We start from the raw sequence: 26,911 nt of genomic DNA, 5'->3' as shown, positions 1-26,911 counted from the left end.
CGGGCGAGACATGAGAGGTCTGCTGCGCCATGTGGGTATCTCCCTGGCCGGCTGGGATTGAACTTGCACTGCAGAGGCTGCGGAGAGCTTCACAGCGTTGTGCTCAACCACCTGCACCACCAGGGAGGCCCTCCTCCCTTCTAATGACAGACCTGGGTCACTACAAATTATTGGATCATTTGGAAGCAGTCTTCCTTAAAATGTGCTGCTAAGTTGTCTTTCTGTGCCTGGCCACAAGCATTCTTCTCAGTGACCCCAGGTAGTAAACAGTCCCTTCATCCCTAGTTTTAAGATTGTGTTTTTCTGCTCCTGTATAATGGGACATTTTCTTACCTTTTTAAAGCTTATCACAAAGTAATTTAGTGACAAGTTCAATTGGGTAAGAGGGGACAACCTATTCCCTTGAGTTTGCTTGTTTTGGGTAATATCCCAGTTGTCATCTGGTGACATTTAGGTTTTTATCTTTAAGAGTATGTTGACTTCAGGCATTTAACAAGGGCAAAACACCTACTTTTTGTGACCCAAGGGAGCGTGGTTGGTGGGAACAGAGTCTTAATTGTAGCCAAATGAAAGGTGACTATTTTCTGTAGGTAGGGTGGACTGCAGTGCCATGATCTCTTTCGTAAAGTTATTCTGTAACAACAAACCTGTTCAGGCTTTCTTTTTCTCTTTTTCAACACTTGACAGATGTGGCCTCATGGATGAGCTGGTACATGACTTAGCCTCAGCCTTGGAGCAGACGTCTGAGCAGAGCAAGCTTGGTGAACTGTGGGAGGAGATGGCTCTCAGTCCTCGGCAGCAGAGGCGGCAGCTTCGGAAACGGAGAGGCCGGAAGCGCCGTTCAGACTTCACTCACCTGGCAGAGCATACCTGCTGTTACAGTGAGGCCTCTGAGTCAAGTCTGGATGAGGCCATTAAGGACTGTCGAGAAATGGCCCCGGTCACCAATTTTAGTGACTCTGATGACACAATGGTAGCTAAACGGCATCCAGCTCTCAATGCCCTTGTTAAGAGTAAGCAGCATTCTTGGCATGAATCTGATTCCTTTACTGAAAATGCGCCCTGTCGACCACTCAGGCGCCGTAGGAAGGTGAAGCGAGTGACGTCAGAAGTGGCTGCCAGTCTTCAGCAGAAGCTTAAGGTATCAGATTGGAGCTATGAGAGAGGCTGCAGGTTCAAGTCTGCGAAGAAGCAGCGCCTGTCCCGTTGGAAGGAGAATACTCCCTGGACCTCATCAGGCCGCGGGTTGTGTGAATCGGCAGAAAATAGGACTTTCCTGAGCAAAACAGGAAGGAAAGAAAGAATGGAGTGTGAAGCAGATGAACAAAAACAGGGCTCTGATGAAAACATGTCGGAATGGTGAGATCTCCCCTTACTGAGTCAGATTTCCCTGGTGGTTTTACCCAAAACACAAATCCACAGCCCCGATGAATTCAACTTTCTTTCAAACCAGGCCCTATGCTTTTCCTTTGTAGCCTTCCTTTAACCAACTTGTGTTTCTTTCTAGCTTTTTAAAGTACATTCATGATTCTATTTCCCTATGGCAAGAAGGCTATGTAATAAAAATACATTAGTTTCAAAAAAGTGTTTAAAATGTGTACCTAGAATGTATGATCAAGAATTTTATTTTGAAAACAATTGGCTGTTGTTTATGCTTGTAGCTCATACAAAGGAATTATTCTTTAGAACCAGAGTCTCAGCAGAGGCTGGTGTGTGTGAGAGAGAGAAAAAAATGCTGGTGCCCGGCAAATGGAGTTTGTAAATGTTCCTGGTGAGCTCCCTTTACCTGCTAAGAATCATGACTAGATACTTCTGGGCTATAATTCTCTTCTCTGCTTCTTACTGTTTGACTGTATTGACTTTTTATGGCCAACAATCAAACACATGGTAGGCCTAGAAAATAACAGTGCTGGATCACATTAATCTTCCACTAAGTCTGATGGACCTGGAAAAGTTTGTCTCTGATGGGCACATGTTTAAAAAGTCAGTATGGTCTTGAGTGACTATTTTTCACACCTCGGATAGATAGTCCTAGGAATATTAATATACCCCAGCTTCATATTTAATAATAACCTGTGATACCTTTTTTCTCTGGGAGGTTGTTACTTGTGTTGCATGGGGCAGTTCTTTGTGGTGAGGGACTGTCCCATGCCTTGCAGGGTATTTCACATCTGCATTGTTCCCAGCCCCCTTCAGAATGTCAATCCTTACGCCTTTGTGGGTTGAGTACTTCTGGTTGAGAACCATTGTATTCTACTGTTGATAATAGTAGTTAGCATTTATTAGGCACTGAGCAACATGCTGGCATGGTACTGTTGTACACAGCTTATGTTCTTTTTTAATGTTCACAGTTGCACTGCATGGTAGGTAGCACTATTTATATTTTCTGGAAGAGACAACACGTTAAGAACTTTTAGGTAACCTGCCCAAGATCATGCAGTGGCAAAAGAATCTGCCCTGATTCTAGAGCCCATACTTAACCACTGTATTTTGCCGCTGCTTTCAGTTTGCCTTTCTGATGGCTCTTTTTCTGTCTCATCTTAACTTTCACAACTGTAGAGCAGATGACCTTTCTTAGGACTTTGCTTTCTTCTGAAATTTGTCTGAAAAACAAAGACATAAATCTTAGGAACTGTGAGGTGAGGCTATGCCGGTAACAGGAAAAGCTGTTAACGTCTGATGCCTGGACCTTTCATGAGTGGTTTTTAATCCCCCTGTAAAATTTTTCTTACTATATATTTGGCAGTCTGTACAACTAGACAGGCTTATAATCAGCCTTTTCTAATTTTCTCTCATGTATATTCTGGCCAATTTACACAATTTATGTGTGTAATTTGGATAATATTTTTTTCCTTCTCATCATGCTATTTTTAACTAAAAAGAAAAACACAGTTGATTGTATGTAGCCCTTCACAATATTGAAACCCTCAATTGAGGCATTGAAGTTTGTTTCAATATTGAGCATACTTAACTAATGGTAATTTTCTTATTGTTGAGTATAGTGGTTTTAAAAATAGCCTTCTAGGGCCTCCATGGTGGTGCAAGGGGTTAAGCACTGCACTATGAAGCAATCCACAGCCTCTGCAGCGCGAGTTTGATCCCCAGACGGTCAGGGAGCAACCCACATGGCGCAGCAGACCTCTCCTGTCTCGCCCGCTGCTCCCCTCAGCAGTGTATTTCAATCAGTCTGCCTGTTCTGTTCCCTACTCTGTCTCTGGTGGATCCTTTCACCCCCCACCACCCGCACCTCTGGCCTGTACCCCAGTTCTTACATGCATTAACAAATAAATCTTTAAAAAAAATAAAGATAGCCTTCTGGACTGATAGTTTGTATATATTTCTTGAGCAGAATTAATTTCTTGTTAAATTTTGATGTAATTTTGTGTCAGGGAGATTGTCTACTTGAAGATAACTGTCCAAGTATGGCTCCAGAGGCAGAGCCTATAATCTGGTCTCTCCTGTGCCTCTTCCAGAAGACTCATCCAGTGCACATTACAGTCAGACGGATGTGATAACATAAATTCTGGGAGTCTGCATGAATGGAAGTAGGCAACAATTCTTGCACATTCCTCTCTTCTCAAATTGAGGAAACCTTGTTAGGCTATTTGGACTATCTTCCTAGTTTATTACTTCAGAGTTCTTTCAATAATGTGATGCCAAAGTCCTTGTAGCTATGAGAGAAAATGAGTGTACACATAGAGTAAGAAAAATTCTTTAGAATCTTATTACTTAGCATCTTAAATTCACCTTGACTTAGGTTGATTCATCTGTTGTTAGAAACAGAAGTGCTTAGTATCTTGTCCCCCCAGCCCCCACCGTTCTCCCCACACTCAAAGTAAAGTGGAACTAAAATCTTCTTTCCACCCTTGCTTGCTAAGCATACTTTATAAACAAGACTAGCATTAGAGTCTGTTTAAGGAGATAATAGTTTATGATTTGAATATTATACTATCTTGGTGAGATAGTATAATATTCTGAGATAGTATAAATCATCTGTCAAAATTTTCCTGCTATTTTCTGCATTAATATAGATACTTGGAAGAATCCTTTTGGTTACTCTCATAATTCTGTTTGGATGTGCTACAGTTTATTTACATGCAGATTGAAGTAAAAGCTTTTTTATCAGTGGTACTGACGGTTGCCAGAATACATGATCCACATCACAGAATTATTAGAATGAAGTTGATTATTAAGCGTAGCTTAGTCTAGTTCTTTAGAAATAGTTGTTTTTTTAAAAGCCTGTGCTAGGTGTTTCAGGTTTGAAAATATCTCAATCAGCTTTATTTCTGATTTCCTTAATTTTTCTCTGCTAACTAAACATGCAATAGTTTAACTTTTGTTTCTGTTCTTCGATTTTATACCAATCAGTCCCCTAAGGAACCAAAAATGGTTATGATGTAATAGTTTTATACTTGCAAAAAGATCGAACTTATTTTAATATTTTTCTGTGCATGTGTGTTTGTGAATATTCTAAAATAGAGCAACTCTTTTTTGAAAAGTTGCTTTCTACTGATCTTTATTCAAATTGCCTATATAGCACCTATCAGTTAGGTGATTCATAGTCTCATTATGCTGTATTCTTCACTAACAAATCAACTGTTTGTTCTCCTTGAATGTAGTTTTAGCTTCTATTCTTTCATAAGTGAATTGGTTTGGGTGATGGCCTGAAGTTGCAGTCAGGAGCCTTCCTCATGATGTATTAGAGGCCCAATCTTACAGGAAAGAAAATATTCCCTTCTCCTGGAAGGCAAGTGACAGAGATAGAGTGCTGAACCTTCCCCCTCCCCCAGTCCAAGCTGACCTTCTGCGGCCCCTTGGTGCCTCTTGTTTTCTTATTTTTATAGAAAATCAATATCCCTTCTGACACAAACAATAGCTCAGAAGCAAGAATAAATGGGAGAAAGCTGAGATCTCTGTCCATCACCTCTCACTTTAACTCCCCCAAACTCTTTAATTATGAGCCTGCTTTGCTCCAGGTATTTGTGATGGTGAAATTGCTAAATGAGGACCATTTTAACCAAAGATTGGGTGATCAATAACACTCTATAGCAATAGCTTGTTGGATCAATAGCATTCATTATTTCATGGTTAAGGTAAGTAGCCTCCTTTGCAAGTGGAGGTCATTAATCAGGGGTTACTGGAGCTGTGGAAAAGAATGTATGTGGTAGGTTGAGGATGTTCTGTTCTGTTCTGTTCTGTAAATAGGGATGCTGACCAAGAGTATATTTACCGTTCTTGCAGATGGTAGTAGTAGCTGACCAAGAGTATATTTACCGTTCTTGCAGATGGTAGTATTACGTTGGAGAGTATTGAATGCTAGCATAGTGTGCTTATGGAGATTTATTCAGAATTCAACCCCGTCAACCCCGAACAACTGCAAAAGACAGCTTGCAAGGTGCATTTGGAGATTGTCTCTTAAAGTGTTATGTTTATTGTGTGTGGGGACAGAACAAGGGACTAGGACTCATAGAAAGTTCAGAGTGTTGTCTATGTCAACATAGTGTAACCGTATATTAGTATAAAAGTTTACTTTCTAAAAATTAGAATTCTATAAAAATGAAGTGAATTATTTCACCAGTAAATTAGTTCTAGATCACGAGGGATTCAGGCATGGGCTTGGCCACTTATGGAGTTATTTTAGAGTTGAGAAAGTTAAGCTAAACAACCTCCGAGGTTCCTTGCAGCACTGAGATTCTGTAATTCTTTTCCATCATGACCACCCTCCTATAGTTGTAATTCATCTTTTAAAAAGCATCTGATAAGCAACCTCAACCCCACTAAAATGCTTTGGAGAACATAAAACATCACAAAGTCACATCTCCAGAAACTAGGACATAGAGTTTACCTATCACCAAGATTTCCTCACGCTGCAGGACTGATGGAACTGTACTGGGGAGTGTAGTTGGAAGCCCACATCCACAGTGCTGAGCCTGCCCTGAAGGTAGAGAGCCAGATCCTGCATCCAAGCTATAATCAGCCCTTCCTTCAGAAACAAAAGGTTAATGTCAGTCAGAAAAGGCAGTTCAGTTTGAGGTGTTGTTCATCCTTTATTTCCTAATAAGTATCTTTGCATTTCTATTTGGAAACTGAAACTCCAGAATACATCTGAATGGGAAACTTAGTGTTTTCTGTGTATTGTGTTTGGGAGTAGGAGGCAGTAACAGCATATTGAGTTCCGAGAATTACAGAACCTAAGGTTAAAGGTTACCATTGGCTGGGCAGAGGAAAAAAAGTCTCTCTTAGTGCATTCAGGAGGTTGTGGTGATTTATATACCTTTATTTGTTATACACTCCTGGAATGGGGTCAGAATCAGGCAATGAGGATTAAAGATCATTCTCAGTCCAGTGTAGCTATATGAAATAAAAGCCTATGATTAACACTGGGAATTAGGCTAAGGGCTCCGTACATCCTCTTCACTTGTTGTAAATGTAAGAAGAATATGTTACTCATATCCAAAGTAGTAGAGAATGGGGTCAAGGGAAATTTTTACACTCTTTCTATTGGCAAATACCAGACTCTAGGTAAACCATTTCTTAACAAGAAGCCTTGAAATAAGTTCTGCAGCACAAAGGGAAAGAGAACATTGTACAAGTTCAGAGGAAGAGCACATTTTGAAAATGACTACCTGTGGGAACCAGAAGAATATTCTAGAAAATTTTCATTAGGACACAAGAAAATATAATCATTTTGAACCAGGAATAGTAAGCCAGGATATAGAGGTGGCTATTTAAAAGCCCATAATGTGTGAGGGGAATTTGAAATGTAAATGCAATGTTAAAATGAAGAACAGTTCACTTTGCAGACAGTTGAGTTGATGTGAAAAACTTGGGAAGCCCTTCCAAAATGCAGAGGTAGGAGATAAAGTTGACGGAAAGTGATAGGTCTGCAGGACAGATAATAGAGGCCTAGTCTGCTGGTATGTAAGTATTCCCAAGAATGAATCTTAAAATCATTGAAATAGAATGATTTATAAAAATATTAACTGAAGGGAAAATGTTTCTGAGTTGAAAAAATTAAGTGATAAGATTAAAAGGGAGAACAAATGAAGAGAGACCTCTCTCTTAGACATATGCTGGCAGTATTTTTGTATTCTACCTGGTTGGTAGGGGCGGCTGGAGTATATATAAAGAAATATTTTTTTTTTTTTTAAGATTTATTTATTTATTTATTTATACAAGCACTGGGTACAGTCAGAAGTGCGGGAGGGTGAGAGATTTCACCAGAGCCAGAGCGGGGAGCAGAGCAGGCAGAAGGACCGAAGTACACTGCTGAGGGAAGCAGCGGGCGGCAGGAGAGGTCTGCGCGCCATGTGGGACCCTCCTCCGGTGGCCGGGGAGCAGCCGGGGATCGAACCGGCGCCGCAGACGCCGCGGGCAGCCTTGCAACCCAGCGCTCAACCGCTGCGCCACCGGGGAGGCCCTATAAAGAAATATTTTAAAAGGGATGACAGTAAGATTAGTAATCATCTCTATGGTACTAAATGTGAGGGGGCTGGGCCTCCCCTGGTGGCGCGGGCAGTTGAGCGCTGCACTGTGAAGCTGTCCGCAGCCTCTGCAGAGCCGGTTCGATGATCACCGGACTGCGAGGGTCCCACATGGCGAGCAGACCTCTCCTGTTGCGCCCACTGCTCCCCTCAGCAGTGTGTTTCTTCAGTCTGCCTGTTCTGCTCCCGGCTCTGTCTCTGGTGAATCCTCTCACCGTCCTGTGAATCTGGCCTGTACCCTGGTTCTTGTATAAATAAATCTTTTAAAAAAAAAAAGGGGGAGGGTTTCCCTTTAAAAAATTAATAAATAAATGTGAGGGGGCTACTTACCCTAAAAGAGTGTTGAGGGGGAAAGGTTGCCATTCATTAGAGTTGAAAAGTAGGGAATTATTTTCAGAAAAGAATTCATAAAGATGTGTTTTAAATATTACTGCAGAAAATATTGCCCTAAAACGTAGCAGCATTAAGCAGTAAATACTTAGCTGTCTTACTATTCTTCATATCAGGAATCTGGGTGGTTCTGGCTCAGAATCTCTCATGAGATTGCAGTCAAATTGTTGACATGACCTGCAGTTATCTCAAGGCTTGATTGGGGCTGAAGGATCCACTTCTAAGCACATTCACAGGACTATTGGCAGATTTCATTTCCTTAAAGGTTGTTGGACCAAGAGTCTCAGTTCCTTTCCATGTGGCCTCTCCAAAGAGTTGTCAGCATCCTCACCATGGTAGTTGGCTACTCCCAGAACAAGTGACGAGAGTGCCCCCAAGGTGGAAGCCGTAGTCTTTTGTGACCCAATCTCAGAAGTAACATGTCCCGATTTTGCCTTCTGCCATTGGTTACACAGACCAATCATTGTGGGGTTAATGGTAGTCATCTTGGAATCTGGTTACCACAGATGACTACTAAAATTTTTCCCTAATCTGGTGTGAACCTAAATTCAGGAATAGTTTTTCAAACTAATACATTCCCAGAACTTTCTGGAAGAATGTTTTTACTTTGATTTCAAAGGTGATTTAGTGATAGTAACCATGGGGCAAGCAAAGTATGGATCCCTGAGAATGTATTTTAGTATATTTTAAGTAAGTGTGCTGAAATTGGATGTTTATTTTTTTAAATTAAGTTATCACATTAAAAGGGAGGAATTCTTTTTGAGGTGCTTTTAATTTTCATGGTATTCAGTCTGTATGATGCATTTTTAGCTGAAGAGTGATAGATGTTAAAGCACAAGTAGACTTTCAGCTGTGTCTGAATGTTTCAAGTAGCAAAAAGCAAAGGAATACTCTTTTCCTTAGCTTAATCTGTATTTTCAGGAGAATGAAAATGAGAAATGCTGAAATTCAAAAATATCTTAAGAATAGAGAAACATGGGATTGACGTTTAGTAAATGAGGTAAATCGACCCATGTTTTAGTGGACATTCAGCCAGCACGTGGGCTTTGGAGATGCTGCCCCCTGGCTCCAGTCCTCACCGTGTGGTGTGCTAAGTTGCTTAGCCTCTCTAGTCTGCATTCCTTCATCTGAAAAAGAGGTTGGCATATTTACCTCATAGACTTTTAGGGTGGAAGAAATATAATAATAAATATAAAATACTTAGTATTTGGTTTGTAGTATAACTTATAACTTGTTGTATAACTGAAATTGTATTACTAGTATCCATAATTAATAGTATAGCCTTGTATATTAATAATTTTCCAAATAAACTAAATTCAAAATACCACACCCTTGCTGGAGACACTTGTAACCTAAATAGCTGCTGAATCAGTGTCTCCCTCTTTTGGATGGAATCCATTTCAAGGAAATAGTAGATTTCAATGGCTGCGTTTTGTTTTTCCATTTAAAGTGAAAATAGGGCCTCCCTGGTGGCCTAGGGGTTGTCTGAGTGCTATCACACCTATGGCCTGAGTCTATCCCTGGTCAGGGAACTAACCCAAATATGGTGCAGCATACCTTTTCTGTCTTGCCTGCTACTCCCTTTAGCAGTATATTTCAGTAGATCTGCCTGTTCTGCTCCCCACTATGTCTCTGGTGAATCCTCTTACCACCTCTCCCCTCCCCATCTCACCCCCTCCCCCTGCTGTACCTCTGGCCTACACCCCAGCTCTTCTACACAAAAATAAAAAAAAAGAAAGTAGAATTGAGTCCTATAGAATTTAGATTACTATTTTAATAAGAAGGATGCCAGTAGGGAAATTGCTTCTATTGTTTCTGAAATAATCATATTTGGGTACATATGAGAATTAACACCTAGAATTGGCTTTCAAATCTTTCATTCTTTGCATTTGTATTATGCTCTAGAGTTCACAAAGTAGGCTTAAGTTAGCATGCCTCTTATTTTTTGTTTTTTAAAGATTTATTTATGCATACAAGAACTGGGGTGTAGGCCAGAGGTGTAGGAGGTGAGAGTATTCACCAGAGACAGAGTGGGGAGCTTAGCAGGTGGATCTACTGAAATACATTGCTGAGGGGAGCAGTGGATGAGACAGGAGAGGTCTGCTGAGCTGTGTGGGTCAGCTCCCTGGCCAGGGATCCAACTCATGCTGCAGTGGCTGCCGATAGCCTGATAGTGCTGAACTTGACCCCTGCGCTACCCAGGAGGCCCAAACATGCCTCTTATTGTTCCATCCTCAGAACAACTCATCTGCATCATTTTGCAGAGAAACAGTATTCAGAGAGTTGAAATGACATGCCACAAAGGTCATACAAAGCAGCAGAGCTGATCTAGAACAAGTTAATTTCATTTACAAAACATTTACTGAACCCCTCTGGTGTGCCAGATGCTTTGCTGGGCATTGGAACTAATGAGATGAACAAGATGTTTCCTTTATTTCCCCTAGCCTGACTCTTCTTCCATGCTTATAGTATCTTCTCTTTGCCTGGGCTAGGCAGGGAAGGGCGATCTGTGCAACTCTTTAGTTTCAGTTCTGCCAGTTTGCCTGAAGGTCCAGCTACTGTCCAATGGCTCTGAGATCTGGACATCTTGGCCCCGTCCTGGTAGTGACATCATTGCTTCCTTGGGGTGTTCATCTCTGCCCTGAAGGCTGGCTCTGCCCGACTGAAGGAAGTGCACAGGCTCCTCTCCTCATCTGACGTGGTTTTCCTCCAACTTGATGCTCTTTGTTTTGTTAATCACTCTAGATCAGGCTTCTCAATTTTGGTATTTTGACATTTTAGCTCAGAGAGTTCTCTGTTGTGAAGGCTGACCTGTACATCATAGGATGTTTAACAGCTTTCCTGCTTCTCCATTCACTAGATGTCAGTAGGTCACCAGCTCCCTCACCACCTTCCAAGTCCTGATCTCCCCCCACCACCGCCAGAAAAAATTGTCCCTAGTGGGGCTTTGGAGAGAACTAAGGTGGGCTAAATTACCTCCAATTGAGAACCACTGCTTTAGATGTTTCTGGTGGTCCTGAGATAAGATTTTTACTTCATTGATTCTACCTTTACCAGCATGAGTTTCAAATTTAGAGAACTTAGCATGACCAAAACATTGATCAGTTTTATAAAATAAAAATGCTGTCATTGGGGCCTCCCTGGTGGTGCAAGGGGTTAAGCACCGCACTGTGAAGAGGATTGCAGCCTCTGCAGCACGAGTTCGATCCCCAGCCTGCCAGGGAGCTACCCACATGGCACAGCAGACCTCTCCTGTCTCGCCCGCTGCTCCCCTCAGCAGTGTACTTCAGTCAGTCCACCTGTTCTGTTCCCCACTCTGTCTCTGGTGAATCCTGTCACCCCCCCACATTTCTGGCCTGTGCCCCAGTTCTTGTATGCATAAATAAATAAATAAATCTTTAAAAAAATTTCAGAAAAAAAATGCTGTAATCGAAATACTGAAAGTCCTTGCTATTTTGAAAACACTAGCCTCAAAAGGGGTCCACGGTTGGTTTTTCAGAACATGGGAAGATCAGTTCAGATAAACATTTTAAAGTTAGTACCAAAGTTTACAATCTTTAGCAGTGTTTGCATTGGAATTAATAATTTAAATGACAGGTATCACTGAGGTATCAGTTGCCTCTTACTAGGCTCTGTTCCCATGGTCTCTGCAGTAGATGCTGTGCCCAACTAATACCTGGTCTGCCAGGAATGCCTTGAGTTACAAAGATGCTTGCAACTGCAGGTGTGATGGCTAGGTGGATGATAAGTAAAAAGTTAATTGTGTGGCATCTGGGTAATGGAATGTGAGTCGTAGTTATAACTTCCTTCAATTTTTTTTTTTTTTTTTTAAAGATTTATTTATTTATTTGTACAAGCACTGGGTACAGTCAGAAGCACGGGAGGGTGAGAGAATTCACCAGAGCCAGAGCGGGGAACAGAGCAGGCAGAAGGACCGAAGTACACTGCTGAGGGGAGCAGCGGGCGGCAGGAGAGGTCTGCGCGCCATGTGGGACCCTCGCCAGCGGCCGGGGATCGAACCGGCGCTGCAGAGGCTGCGGGCAGCTTCGCAGCCCAGCACTCAACCGCTGCGCCACTGGGGAGGCCCCTTCAATTTTTGTATGTTTAAGTTTTCATAATAAAATATTGGGGGAAGAAAACCTTTGGAACTGCTGGCTAGCAATTATTTGCACTTCAGTTGTTTTTCTAACAATATTATAATAATTAGGTAGTACATTTGGTGGTCCAAACTCCAGGTTTTAATTTTGTTTGAGTCTTATTTAAAATGATGACTGTGAATGAAGGGATCATTTTTTTGAGTGCGAGGCATTATAGAGAAGTGGATGTGTTATCACAGTCTTTATTCTCATGAATAGTTTTGAGGCATTTTCTGGCTTCTATAGTGGGATGATTTCAGAGGCTAAATTCTATGCTTGTTAAATGCAGAATGTTCTTCATTGGAAAGCATTTGGCTCTGTCTTCTCAGACATTTCTCCTCTGACAGTCTAAGCTAATATTTTTTTTTCTTAATAAAAATGCATGCATTTAAATTGTGATTGACATGTTTTTTGGTTAGTTTTCGTGCTGCTTATAGCATGGTGTAGTATATGGTAAATAACAAATGCTTAATAAGTGAATGAGTGAAATTTTTTTTTTTAAAGATTTATTCATTTATTTATAAGAACCGGGCTACAGGCCAGATGCGCGGGAGGGTGAGAGGATTCACCAGAGACAGAGCGGGGAACAGAACAGGCAGACTGAAGAAACACACTGCTGAGGGGAGTAGTGGGCAAGACAGGAGAGGTCTGCCCGCCATGTGGCACCCTCGCGGTCCGGCGGGGATCGAACCTGCTCTGCAGAGGCTGCGGACAGCTTCACAGTGCGGCGCTCAACTGCCTGCGCCACCAGGGGAGGCCCAGTGAATGAAATTTTAAGAGAAATTACAGGAGGAAATTCTCCTCTTTTTTTTTTTTTTTTGTTAGACACTTTTTATTCTCCCAATTTGGGATTGAATTTGACTGAAATATATATTATTTTTAGAGCTAATTACATTTTTGCTCCAAAATATTCTAGGCAAATTTTGTTTGTAAATTATTTATAGATTAGTGTCATTGATAACAGGGAAGAGAGAACGACTCCTGAGGCAGACAGGAGGCACTGGTGCCTCTCGGAGTTGCTGCCATTTTAGAAAAAGACAAGATTTCATTACCTGCTCTCTTTGTGAGCTTTGCTTGTTACTTTTTCTGAAGATTAATTAAAGGCTCAATTTCAATCTTCCTGCATTCAAGGAGGGTTGCTTTTCAGAGGACCACAAGTGGAATGGATACTAGAGGTAGGATCACGTTATTTTTCTTATAAAAATGAGAAACAGCTGTTTTTTTTCCTTGTGTAGTAAAATAGCTCACAGTGAAAAGGTTATAAACAAATATGAAGGTTTGGGAATAGGAAAAAAATGTAGAAGCCTCACATGTTTTAACTTTCTGACCTTGTAATCTACAAAGATGCTAAAAGAAAATTTTCTTTATCGAATGGTAGGAGCTTATTTTTAATAATATTAGACATTCTATTTAATTAGCTAAATTAATTTTTATAGTTGACTAAATCATTGTTTTTTTATTTTTTAAAGATTTATTTATTTATTTGTTTGTTTATACATACAAGCACTGGGTACAGTCAGAAGCGCAGGAGGGTGAGAGAATTCACCAGAGCCAGAGCGGGGAGCAGAGCAGGCAGAAGGACCGAAGGACACTGCTGAGGGGAGCAGCGGGCGGCAGGAGAGGTCTGCGCACCATGCGGGACCCTCCTCCGGTGGCCGGGGAGCAGCTGGGCATCGAACCGGCGCTGCAGAGGCTGCGGGCAGCTTCGCAACCCAGCGTTCAACCGCTGTGCCACTGGGGAGGCCCTTGTTTTTTTTTTTAAATCATAATCTCTTAAGCCAGAAGTGAACGAAGTCTGTAGTATTGGACAACTTTGGCTTATAACTCGGAAAGGGAAATATTTCTGCTTTATAGGTAGCACTGTATTTCTGCATGTGTTTATGTGTGAGCATGCCATAAAATTCTTGCTTTTTTCCTCTGCAGCAAATCATGCTAAAAATGTCTTGCATGTGATGATTAAGATATTCACATTGCAAGTTTTTCTGAAGGAAAAAATGGAATTAGCAGATGCTATTAGGGGAAATACTCATTTCCAGATATTTTTGTGTAGTAAATATTCTGTAAGACATGTATTATTTTCTTGTATTATTTTCTTGATGCCACCCTTGATCATAGTCTTAAAAATCGACATAATTGCCATTTTCCAATAACTATACATAAAGGAAACTTATAGGCAGCTTCAAACTCTTTTAGGAAAAGTGACCCTCCTTAAATGCTGTTAACAAAAATAAAAAATGTTCAGTGGCAAAATGGTTTTAGGTTACACTTATTTTGGTCTAGCAGATTTCTTTGGGCTTGTTTCCTTTATTTAGATTGTGAGGAGAGAATGGAATCCATGCAAAAAAGGATCAGGTAAGCATTTTATCTTACAATGTTTACAGGTGCCTGGAAATGAATGGGAGAACGAATTTATAGACTTTGTAATAAAGCATTATTTAAAATTTTTTAATTGGCAATGTTCAGAAGTTATATGTAGAACAGGGATCTACAGACATCCTCTGTGGGGAGCTTGGTAGTATTTCAGGACTTTGTGGGCAGTTCTCATTTCAACTGCTGAGCTTTGCGGTGGTGTATAAGAAACCATAATGATATGTGAATAAATGATGATGGTTGTGTTCCAATAAAACTTTATTTCTTAACAATGAAATTTGAATTTCAAATTTCCATATGTTGCAAATAGTCTTCTTTTGAGCCCCTTCCCCAACCTCCCCTGATTTAAAACTGTGAAAACCATTCTTAGCTCATAGATCATACAAAAGCAGGTGGTGGACCGTTGTTTGCTTACCCCTAAATTTCAGCTAGTGATTCTTGTAACCAGGAGAGCATATAATATCATGGTGGAGTAGAAGATCTGTCCTGTGGCCTAATGTGCTTTTTTTTAAAAAAAGATTTATTTATTCATGCATACAAGAACCAGGGTACCGGCCAGATGTGCGGGAGGGTGAGAGGATTCACCAGAGACAGCGGAGAACAGAACAGGCAGACTGACGAAATACACTGCTGAGGGGAGCTGTGGGCGTGACAGGAGAGGTCTGCCTCACCATGTGGGACCCTCACCGGCTGGCCTGGATGGAACCGGTTCTGCAGAGGCTGCGGGCAGCTTTGCAGCCCAGTGCTCAACCGCTGCGCCACCAGGGGAGGCCCAAATTTGCTTTGTTTTTAAGACTAGATAAGAATAATGAAATCATAATCTGAGCAACTGTGTAGTAATATTCAATAGAGTTATACCCATAATATTCCTGCGATTTTGCTAAAACTATAAATATGGCACATTCATTGTTGCAGGCATAGTTGCTTAAACTCAGATGTAGAAAGAATGCAGTACTTATGAGAACTTTTTCTGGATTTAACTGGAGAGCTCTTTGAAGTTCCTGAAACCATCAGAATCCAGTGGTACATTTTTGTAAGACATTTTTTGCAGTAACACCTTCTGTACTTATTTACAAAAACAGAAGAAAATAAAGTGAAAGAACCTTTAAATAATCAGGTATGTTTTCTGTCTCTTGCAACCAGTCTGTTGAATCTGGTTTTCAGAGACAAGCTTAAGTGAGGAAGGCACTGCTATTCAATGTAATCAACATTTTAGGACTTAGTGTTGGCAAGATACTTGGAAATACTGCAAAATACAAAGTATTTTCAGATTTTTGACTCAGAAATGTACACTGGGATTTTGCCAGTCTCTTCCTTTTGGTAAGAATGCATCTTGCTTGCTTTGGTTTTTTCCATCTTATAGAGCAGGTGAAAAAGAAAAATGAAGTGGAAAGAAACATTCCCAATCAAAAAAAGATAAATTGTTGGCGATAGCTTAGAAAATGAAGTTGATTGGACAGAATTATGTGGGGCAAAGATTTTATTTCAGTGAGTTCAGATGGAGTTTGTTGTTTTCTTTTTACCTTAGCTTCTTATTTGAAAATGAATTTTGTGGAATCCATTTATATCAAGAAGGAAACTCAATAGAAAATACAACTTTTGTCATGTTGACTTAAAATATGTTCATGAATTTCTGTTGCTTTGTAAATGGGGGAAAACAAAAGTTGCTAGATGTCTTAAAGTTGAAATTTTGTTTGAATAATTTTATTTTATCTGATAAATTTTACTTGAAACTGATACTTGACAGTGTATAAAAATAAAATATTTGTAGAAATAAAATAAAAAATTTGTAAAAATAAAAATATTTGTAAATTTGTGTGAATATGTCAAACCAGATTGAGATTATTCCTGTGAGCCTTACTAAATAACTTTCTAATCTAAACTAATAAAGTAACGTTAGATATTTTTAAAGTTACTTGAAATGTAGGTAAGTTTTAGTATTCTCTCATATTTCTTTGGTTGTGAGGGAAAACAAATTTCTCCCTATAGGTTCCCCATGACATTTACATTTCTGATTGGCTAATTGGCTGAAGTAAAATAAGGGAAACATGGGTCATTGCTTTGTTTTTGACTGGACCTGATGTCTTGTGCTTTACTCTTTTTTTTTTTTCCCCAGTGAAACCAGCAGTGTGTGTAGCAGCAGTGACACGGGGCTCTTTACCAATGACGAAGGACGACAAGGTAATCTTGATTCTGGTTCTGGGTTGTTGCTTCAGTGTTTCTGGGAAGAGTCTAATGATTATAGAAGCCACTCTCTGAGAATATAATGGTTATCAATGGCACTGGTTCTCAAACTTTATGGCATAGATGAGCTGTCTGGGGAACTGTTAAAAAACTGCGAATTCCTGAGCACCTAGAAGTCAAATAGGTTTAAAGTTGGCTCCTGGAATCTGCATTTTCTACAAACACCTGTAATGACTTTTATATAGGTAGTCCATACTGTGAGAACCATTGAACCCCAGGGGGTTTTATGTCAAGAATAGGATTTTGGGAAACTGCTTTTTATTAGAACCCCACAGATCCTCATGTATTACTCTTTTGTGGAATGTTAAGACTTTATGATTACATAGGAAGAATTTATTTTTATAATTTGTCTTATTAATGATTAAGTGTTCTAGTGAATATGTTGCAGAAAACATCTTTCTAAAGTTCCTGAAGTTTGGTACAGGGCACTGTGAATAGAACTGGTATATTTTAATTATCAGTCCTTTATTTTTATTACCTAAACTGCAATTTGAAGCTTTGTTCTTGTCCTGTACACTTGCTTAGGGCCACACTAATTGTGTACCAGTAAGAATTTTATATAGTGCCTTTGGGCTATTGATTTCTTAATCTAAATAAGGAATTTATAGATCTCTAAAGCCCCTTCTCACTCTGAAATCAGTGATTTTTTTCCCCAAGTGACTGAAGAATTGAGGCACAGTGCTTGTATGTCTGGGTTGATCCAGGTAGGCTCCCTAGTAACTGAAAGGATCCTGGGACTGTGAGACTCAGAATTCTTTCTCCCAGGCTTCAGAATTGTGGACCTGGAGACAATTTCATCGTCGTGGATTTGTTGAGCTTCTTACAATACTATAGTGAGGTTGCTCTATTATAGCAGGCTGCAGGAGTATATTGCTATCTCATTATGCTAGGAAGCTGAGTATTGTTGGAGACGTTCAGGTAGGCTCTAGCCGGGGTCTTGATCCTTTTGCCTCGTATCAGGAGATTCTGGTTGTCTTTCCAGGAATAAGATGCTGTGTATGTTCAGAGTTGCTAATATTTATTTATTCGCTGCATTGGGAAATATAATATACCTCTTGAAGATTTTGATGCATAATTATATAGAGGTAGAAGAAAGTGTGAGCCTCTTGCACATTAAATTTTTAACCTTTGGAAAGTCTTTCCCTGATAAGGAAATCCATGTTTATCATGGAAGATTGTATTCTATAACTCCAACTCTTCTCTATTTCTGCCTTAGTTTCACACATTCTGGGCATATTTAGATGCTTGGAGTTCTCAGAACAAAAGGTGTGTTATCTCCTGCTTCCACATCTTTGTTTACGCTGATCTCTGACTGAAATCTCATCCCCATCTATTCTTGAATGTGTGATCATCTTCCCAGACCCAGTTCTCCTTTTGCCTCTCTGGGGCATATTCATAACCTACATCACTAGGATTTCTTACTCTCAATTTCCTGTTGGGTTTGGCCAATAGGAGGCACAGCAGAAAATTGGAGGGTAGGAAGTGAAGGAGATAGGTTTTATTAATCAAGTTTTTATTATGGTAATACGGCTTAACAGCCTCCAAATTTCAGTGGTTTACCACATTTATTTCTTGCTATAGGACTGGAGTTGATTCTTGTTCTGCTGATCTTACCTGGGCTTAGCTGGTTTCCTGGCTTTAAGTTAGGTTTATATCTACTCTTGTGTATGATTCTGGACCGAGGCTAACAGAGCAATGACTCTCTGCTACATGGACTTCTTGAAGGTGGAGGACATGAATGCCAACTGACCAAGCTAGACCAGGCATAAATATTTAAAGCTTTTGCTGCTCATATCTTGATAATCTATCTAAGCAAGTCATATGACCAAGCACAATGTTAGTGACTGAGGAAATGTACTCTGCTTCAAGAAAAAGATGCCGTGGAATCCCGAGGCAAAGGCAAAGAGTGTGGATGTATAATTCTGTTACAGTAATAGAATGATTACTGTAATACAGGCTACAGTAATTAATACGGGCTACCACACTGGATGCTGACTTTCTCTGGCTCCCCTTCTGTTGGACTGCTAGGGACAGTGGTTGTGTTTGTCAGCTGAAGGCTGCCACTCCTGTTTGGCATATTGTTAACTTTTAATAACTATTGGGAAACCCAGATAAGGGGAAATTTCTCCTATTTCACCTTCAAGCAGAATTTGTACATAGAACTTCAAATTATAAAATTATATAAAATGATAAACTGTTTTGGTTAAAGCATATCCCAAAGGGGCAGGAGGATACATGCCTCAATTAATATACTGAAGTATAGAGAAGCTAATCATTGTTAATTCTCTTTTTTATTGAAGTAGCATTACAGTATTGCATTGTATAAGTTTCAGGTGTTAATCATTAAAAATCAACATATTTATACACTACATTAAGTTTATCACTAAAGGTCCAATTCTCTTTACCACACAGTTAACAGCTGTTGACTCAACTTACCCTTCCCTTCTGGTAAATACTTAATTGGCCTGACAGTCTGTGTACCACATATGAGTGAAATGATACGGTGTTTGTCTTTCAGTGTCTGACTTAATTCACTAAGCACAGTACCTTCTAGGTTGGTCTATGTTGCAAACGGCAGGATTTCATACATTTTGAGAGTAGTATTCCATTGTGTATAGATACCGCATCTTTATCCAGTCATCTGACAGTGGGGACTTGGGTGGTTTTTAGCTCTTGGCTGTTGTAAATAATGCTGCAGTAAACATGAAGGTATATATATCTCTTTGAATTAGTGTTTTTGTGTTTTTCTGAATCCCAGAAGTGAGACAGCTTAATCATATGGAACTTCTGTTTTTAATTTTTTGAGGAATCTCCAAATATTGCCTTCCATAATGACGGTACCAATTTACATTCTCACCAATAGTATACAAGGGTTCCCTTCTCTCCTTTTTAACACTTAACATCCTCTTTAACACTTGTTTCTTATCTTGGAAAATATCTGTGTGAGGTGTGTAAGTGTGAGGTGATATCTAATCATTGTTAATTCTCATGCTTATCTTTAACTCATCCCTATGTAACCCATTTGGTGAGATGCTTTTAGAGTGATGATTTTGAAAATGTGTTCTTCAAGCCAACTTAGCGTCACCGTAGGGAATTTATTAGAAAGGTAAATTTTTAGTTTTGCCAGACCAGAATCAAAAACTTTGGAACTAAGGCCCAGCAGCTTGTGTTTTAACAATCCATTGTGATATGCACTACATGTTAAGAACCAGTTTCAGACAAACAGTTATTGGTAGTGTGTTTTTATAGAGAACACTGGGTAACTTCACTTGTTGCTTATCTACTACTTTTCACCAGTATACAGCTTTCATGTCTCCTTTTAGAGCTCTCAAAAGTGATTTAAGAATTACCATTGTTTGGGTGTTAGTGGTCCGTGAATCTAACCGTTCATATGATTAGCACGTCCTGAGCAGCTTCCTTGGGGTCCAGCATAAACTAGAAAATGAATGCATTGTGATCACTTTACATGTTCTTGTCATAATTTCCTTCATCCTTGCTATTCTGAAAGCTGTGGTTAGCAAAGTTATCTCTCTTATTCTTTGTGGGCAGGAATAAACCCATGTGGAAACTGAGGTGCTGTCATTTAGTAAATAAAAGTTTCAAACAAGAGTCTGGATATATGGGTCTAGGCTTGACTGTCATTAATAAAGAGTATGGTCTTTGGCAAATGGTATAACTTCTTGACAACCTTAGGGGATTACATTGTCTCTATGGTTAGTTTTTTCCAGTAGCTTGAATTGTTAGTATCAGGATGATTTTCTGTCCCATTAATGACAAAGAAATAAGGTATGGGTATACATTCTTTGTTCAGCCATTATGAGAAGTGTAAATATAATAAATCCCTCAGGAACAGCTAGCTTTAAGTTAAGACACATTTGTGGGCTTTGAATCCCCAAGTTTGTATACATCACTGAGAATGATACTTTTTAGAAGATAAGTTTACTTTTTAGAAAATAAGTTAGTCTTTGTGTTCAAATCCTGGCTTCATTATTCACTAACTTGATCTTGACTTCTAGGTTTTAGTTGCCTCATTTATAAGTTAAAACTAGTATAAGGTTGGGAGGAGATTTAACATATTTTTTTTAAAGATTTATTTATTTATGCATACAAGAGCTGGGGTACAGGCCAGAAATGTGGGGGGGTGAGAGGATTCACCAGAGAGACAGAGTGGGGAACACAACAGGCAGACTGACTGAAATACACTGCTGAGGGGAGCAGCAGATGAGACAGGAGAGGTCTGCTGCACCATGTGGGTCACCTCCCTGGCTGGGGATCGAACTCGTGCTGCAGAGGCTGCGGATTGCTTCATAGTACGGTGCTTCACCCCTTGCGCCAGCAGGGAGGCCCGATTTAACATATTTACAGAATTTTAGTGTGAATCCTGGTAGATGGTAAGGGTCTAGTAAATGGTCGTTTTATTAGTTTTTAACTGTTAAAAGCAGTCCAGTATAATGTTTGTATCAGACTGGTTTGGTGTTGCTGTTTTCATCATAATATTATTCAGGAAGGATAAAAACATTTTTTCCCTACTTTTACTTTATTTAAAAAGTATAATCGGGAATATACCTAAAAGGAGGAAGTATATAAGCATACATTGTACAAAAATGAACGGTGATGTAAAATATATATGTGAATTTAAAAAAAAAAGTATACTGAAACCTCGAACACTGAGAAATTATGTTCCCATTTGGCTGTTCAGAGAGCATGGTGAAATCTTCCAGCTCATGGTATGGTATGATCTTCTTACTCTAGGTGATGATGAGCAGAGCGATTGGTTCTATGAAGGAGAATGTGTTCCAGGATTCACTGTCCCTAATCTTCTGCCAAAGTGGACTCCTGATCACTGCTCTGAAGTAGAAAGAGTGGATTCTGGACGCGATAAACTTTCAGATTCCACATTCCTTTTACCTTCTCGACCAGTTCAAAGAGGTGAGTACTGAGCAGACCAAAATGTACTTCATACTTCTGCAGTTGTTTTGGGGCGCATCATCCCATGGCAAGTATCTCCTGCCTCTAAGCACACTTTTAACTATCTCAGAATTTTGGAACTAGTCCAGGGACTTTTCTAGAGAATTCAGGGTAAGTCTTGGTGCTTGAGCTTCTGTCCGTTCTTATCTAAATCAATCATGGAGACTTCTGGGAATATATTTTAGCAGGACATTCCTTCAGCCTTTTGTGCCAAATTTAGGAATCCTAGCAGCGTGTCACAGCTGCTTATCCTGCTGTGAGTCTGATGGGCTGAGTGCTCAGTGAAAGCTTGAGTACTGGATGTAGGAGAACAGATTTCAGTGAGCACATTGACATGCAAAATAAAATGGCACTTTTTAAATAGATAATCATTTAAATAACTCTATATGGTAGACTTTTTTAAATTGATTTTTTAATTTTCTTGCATCGTTCATTTTTTGTACAGTATTTGATTTCTCCCTTCAGGTGTAGTACCCATAGATATCCCACTACCACTTCACCTGTGAACTGTCACAGGGTCCCTTGTGCACTTCCCACCCCTGTTTTGATCCTTCTCCCTCCATCTCCCCTGTTGTGAGCCTTAGGTATATAGTTGCCTACAAGTTTTGCCTTTTTTTTTGTCCCTTTGTTTTGTTTCCCTGTATTTCTCCTATAAGAGATATCACCCGATAGCATTCTTTTTCCTTCTGACTTACTTCACTGAGTATAATGCCTTCCAGCTCCATCCATGTTGCTGCAAATGACATGACTTTATCTTTTTTGATTGCTTAGTATTCCATTGTATGCATATACCACATCTTCTCGATCCAGTCATCTGTTTTTGGGCATTTAGGTTGTTTCCATATCTTAGCTAATATCAGTAGTGCTGCAGTAAATATAGGAGTGCAGGTTTCCTTTCAAATTAATGTTTTTGTGTCCTTTGGATAGATTCCTAGGAGTGGAATTGCTAGGTTATGTGGTAGATCCATTTTTATTAATTTGAGACCCTCCACACAGCTTTCCATAGTGGTTGCACCAGTTTGCATTCCCGCTAGCACTGTAAGAGGGCTCCTTTTTCTCTTTATGGTGGACTTAACACAACCATCTATTGCTTTTCCTTCAATTATGGTGCAGTGAGGCAGAGTGGAAAGAGCCTAGGACAAAGGAGAAAGCAACATGATGGTAATACTTTCTGGTACTCAAGATTTTTAGCATTTTTGACTGATTTTGTGACTGTGACAGAGTCACTTCTTTTCCTTGGGACACCAGAGCCATCACTTAAGATACTGTGACACTGAACAGAGCTGTTTCAGTAGTATCTTTTAATTTTCTAAATTTATCATTCCAGGACTCCCAGTAATCAGTAATCAGCCAGCTAGCCTGTTGTCCCATATTTGTTGAGTATCTGTTGGCACTGCACTTAACCTGAGAACTGTGAACTCCTTTCTGTAACTTGTTAGGATGAATTTGGGTGAATGAAAGACCTTCTCAAAGGAGTTTGGTTTTGGTAAAGACTATTGCCAGTCTGAGGCACGTGTTTTGCTACTTTAATAACTTTCATTGAACATTTCATTGACCACTTCTGAAAGTTCTTTTGTTGCCCACAAATAAGGAAGAATAGGAAGAAGAAACTTAAAATGGCCTGTAATCCCACTACTAGAGACAAAGTCACTGATAGCATTTTGGCCTCTTTCAGTTGCCTTTTTTAATATGTGGAACATATGGTGGTTAGAAAAATATGATTTTTTGAGGTAGTAGGTAGCATTTAGTTTATAATTAGAAATTACTGATATTACCTTATATTTGTGTGGTGTTTTCAGTTTATAAGGTTCCTGCAATGTGCTATTTTATTTGGTCTTGAAACAGCCTTGTAATAAAGAACTGAACAAATAATTATCCTTCTTTAAAAAGAGATGCCTAGGTCAGAGGTAAAAGATCGTTCTGCTAGTGACAAAGATATGGGAATAATAAATTCTTGGCAAGTAGCTTAGTGATATTAGTTTAAGGGTCAATCTAGTAAGATCCTGGGGGCTAAATCCTTTGGTATAAGAGAAACACGTCATTGCTAATGAATCTTCTGCATTTAGTAACTGAGGTCTTTCTTCTTCTTTAAGGGTACCATGCACGCTTGAATCGTCTGCCGGGAGCTGCAGCTCGATGCCTCAGAAAGGGGCGAAGAAGGCTTGTTGGGAAGGTGATAGCTCTCGCTGTTTCCTAGGCTCAGTGGGATGATAATATTCCCATAATTTGCATAAGCTATTGATTACCAAAAGTGCTGTAGCACTCCTGGGAGTTAATTAAGATAACTGATTTTTTTTGCAAGTTCACAAGACTGAACATTATGTAGGATATAAATGGATACAAATATAAAAGATGAAGCTTAGTTCATACTGAAGTTCTGACAGAGCAAACACTGTCATGCCAGTATCTCTTGTCTGTAAATCTACAGGCCTAATTTATGTCTCTTCTGCTCTTTTGTTTAATATTATTATATAGGATAAAATACTCGGCTTTTTCATGATTCCTGAATTCCTGAATGCATCTTTTATTCTAGAATTCTTTAAGAAAAAGAAAACTCTTACCAAATTCCAGTACTCCCCCATTGGCCACAAGGGAGGAATATCTACTGTTCACTCAGTTCTACCTTTGATAGGGACTGTTCCAGGCACTCAATTCACTTTATCCTCCCAACACCCTTGTAAAAAGTGTGATCCCCTTTAGCAAATGAAAGTAACTTAAGTTCATGGAAGTTAAGAAATATCTTAGGTTTCCCAGGTAGAAGTATCAGAATAAAGAACCCAGATCTATTTCCCTTTTATCTTTCTTGATTAAAAATTTTCAAAATTTTTATTGTATTGTTCACTCTAACTTGGATACTGAAGTAGTTTGAGTCTGGGGCTTATACCCAATTAGAGAAAATGGTGGTAGGCAAAGAGTACAGAAGGGAGAGGCATTTTCATTGTTAATTTGTTAACTCAGTAAACTCAGAGTGATTGCTGTGTGGCTATATGCCAAACCTAGGGTATCATGGTCAGAGCCACATTTTGGCTGCCCTCAGTGGGCTACTATTTTATAGTTTAATCAGGGAAATGTTTTCTGAAGTTTAAGCATGGCAAAAGGAATAAAGTTGTTTATCTCCAGATGAACTCATTTCTTTAAATTCAATTTCAAATATCTAATTAGAAAGTCATTTGATTATTGGTAGAATGATTCCTTCTTTTGGCTCACTCATTTTGCAGGCAACAAGATGCTGCTTTTGCTGTTGTGGGAGCTTCTTCTTACTGTGTAGCTACTGGGTAGGAGTACATGGGGTGAGAGAAGGCAGGAGGTTGGGAATAGGGAACAGAGAGATGGTTTTACTGTTTCTATTTATTGGTTAGTCATGACAGATAATGTTCTTCCTACCACTTACCTTATTTTGTTTCAGCTCCTATAAATAAGAGCCTTCCACTTCCATGGAAGTAAATCAGTTCATCTTGAAGGCTCCCTTTACTTGCCTGGAAGGTAACTAGGGTCTATTAGATGTGCCTCTAATGATTTCAAATGAGTACAATAGTATTTTCTTGTTTAATTCATCTTCATCACCTTAAAGGGGTATTTGTCATTTCTAGCAGAGGTCACTGTCTTGCCCCCTTTATCCCCCTCCCCCATCTCTCTCCTCTTTTTCTAAATTGTAATCATAAATAATGAGTTTCATTCACAGCTCCCTGCCAGCGAGCTGCTAATTACGCAAAGTACTGCTTGTAATTTACACAGTAATAAACTGTAAATTTAAACATTACGGCACGTTAAGTTAATAATTTTTCTGCTGTAACAAATAACTCATTTTTCACCCATCTTTTCCCTTGGCCCCACTATCATGGCTGTGTTTGTGACCAGGAGGCATAGGTGTAAAGGATGAGAAATAACAACGAATACAGTATACAGTACCTTTTCATTTAGCCCCACTACCACTCAGAATCTCATCGCAAATTAATTTTTCTATGGCTAGTTGTTCTGCTAAAATGTATCCTAATGTTTAGGCTAATTATACACAGATGTTTCTAGACAACAATGTTTGATGGGAAACAAATGTGTTCAAGTAATAGGCTTGGCAGCATGTCCATGACTTATGCTCACTCATCTTATCACTTACTCATATGTCTAGAACTCTCACCTTAGTATGTTTCGTCAGGTACTGTGGTAGATGTGCATTGTAAATGTAAAGTTAAATGAAGGGTAAATACCTTCTGCCATTTTCCATTTTTTTGGGAGATAATGGGTTTTTGAATTACTTATGGTATTATGGGTAAGATTTCATATAACAGTCTTAAAATTTTGAAACCAATTTATACAGACTTCCTGTTTTTATTTATTTTTTTTAAATATTTATTTATTTATTTATTTATTTATTTATTTATTTATTTATTTATTTATACAAGCACTGGGTACAGTCAGAAGTGCGGGAGGGTGAGAGAATTCACCAGAGCCAGAGCGGGGAGCAGAGCAGGCAGAAGGACCAAAGTACACTGCTGAGGAGAGCAGCTGGCGGCAGGAGAGGTCTGCGCGCCATGTGGGACCCTCTTCCAGTGGCCGGGGAGCAGCCGGGGATCGAACCTGCGCTGCAGAGGCTGCGGGCAGCTTCACAACCCAGCGCTCAACCACTGCGCCACAGTGGAGGCCCCCTTCCTGTTTTTATTTTAAGAGATGACATTTAACAGCAAAATAGAGGGTGACAATTTTTGTCAGTCACGAAAATCCTTTGCTCTTCATCCATTTTGTCAGCAACTGTTTACATGTTACCAGTGAAGACTCAATAAATGTCCTATTGTGAAGGCTGTTGGTATACTCACATGACCCCAGGGAGCTTGGCATGCTGGCCTGTTCAAAATTGGTTGCTGTTGAATATTTGAAAAAAAGTGTTTCTATCCCTATATGCTTTGATAACTCCAGTAGATATTCATTACACTATATTAAAATACCATACATGGCAAACAGTGTTTATAATGACTTTTTGGAACACTGGAGAAAAATAAGTCTGGGATAACATAGTTCTTTTAAGATAGGTTCCCATAAAAAGAAATAATACTGGCTGTTGGAGTTTAAGATTTGACATTTGAGATGTGCTGTTGAGGTTGCCCTGGCTAGCACAGTTAGGAAAAGTGTGAGCTTGGTGAGAGATCATACATCATGTGTGTTTCTGTGGTTAGATGACACTCTGCCTTTCTTGTTTTTTCAGGAGACCAGTATAAGTACATTGGGTACTGAGAGGATAGGCCACATCATCAGTGACCCTCGGCAGAAAGAGTGAGTCCTTATGTATTTACCGGCTATCTTAGCCTGTTGGTGAAGGAGGCAGAG

At 39.6% G+C, this 26,911-nt stretch overlaps 1 protein-coding gene across 2 annotated transcripts in view; it reads left to right on the top strand.

Annotated features, from left to right (window-relative positions):
- Positions 1–567: 567 nt before the first annotated feature.
- Positions 568–26,911, top strand: part of GPATCH2L (G-patch domain containing 2 like) — a gene marked incomplete at its 3' end in the record, with an annotated part of 48,393 nt that continues 22,049 nt past the window's right edge. For both annotated transcript variants that reach the window (XM_084241333.1, XM_084241334.1), the window contains exons 1-5: positions 568–1,359; positions 16,497–16,561; positions 21,377–21,553; positions 23,686–23,765; positions 26,790–26,857. In XM_084241333.1, the coding sequence (XP_084097459.1) occupies positions 611–1,359; positions 16,497–16,561; positions 21,377–21,553; positions 23,686–23,765; positions 26,790–26,857 (1,139 nt within the window). In that variant the 5' untranslated portion in view covers positions 568–610. The remainder of the gene's footprint in view (positions 1,360–16,496; positions 16,562–21,376; positions 21,554–23,685; positions 23,766–26,789; positions 26,858–26,911) is intronic.

Source organism: Talpa europaea, assembly GCF_964194135.1.
Source record: "Talpa europaea genome assembly, chromosome: 8".
Taxonomy (NCBI): Eukaryota; Metazoa; Chordata; class Mammalia; order Eulipotyphla; family Talpidae; genus Talpa; species Talpa europaea.
The sequence above is the reverse complement of the archived record's forward strand: the minus strand, read 5'-3'. Positions and strand labels throughout refer to the sequence as shown.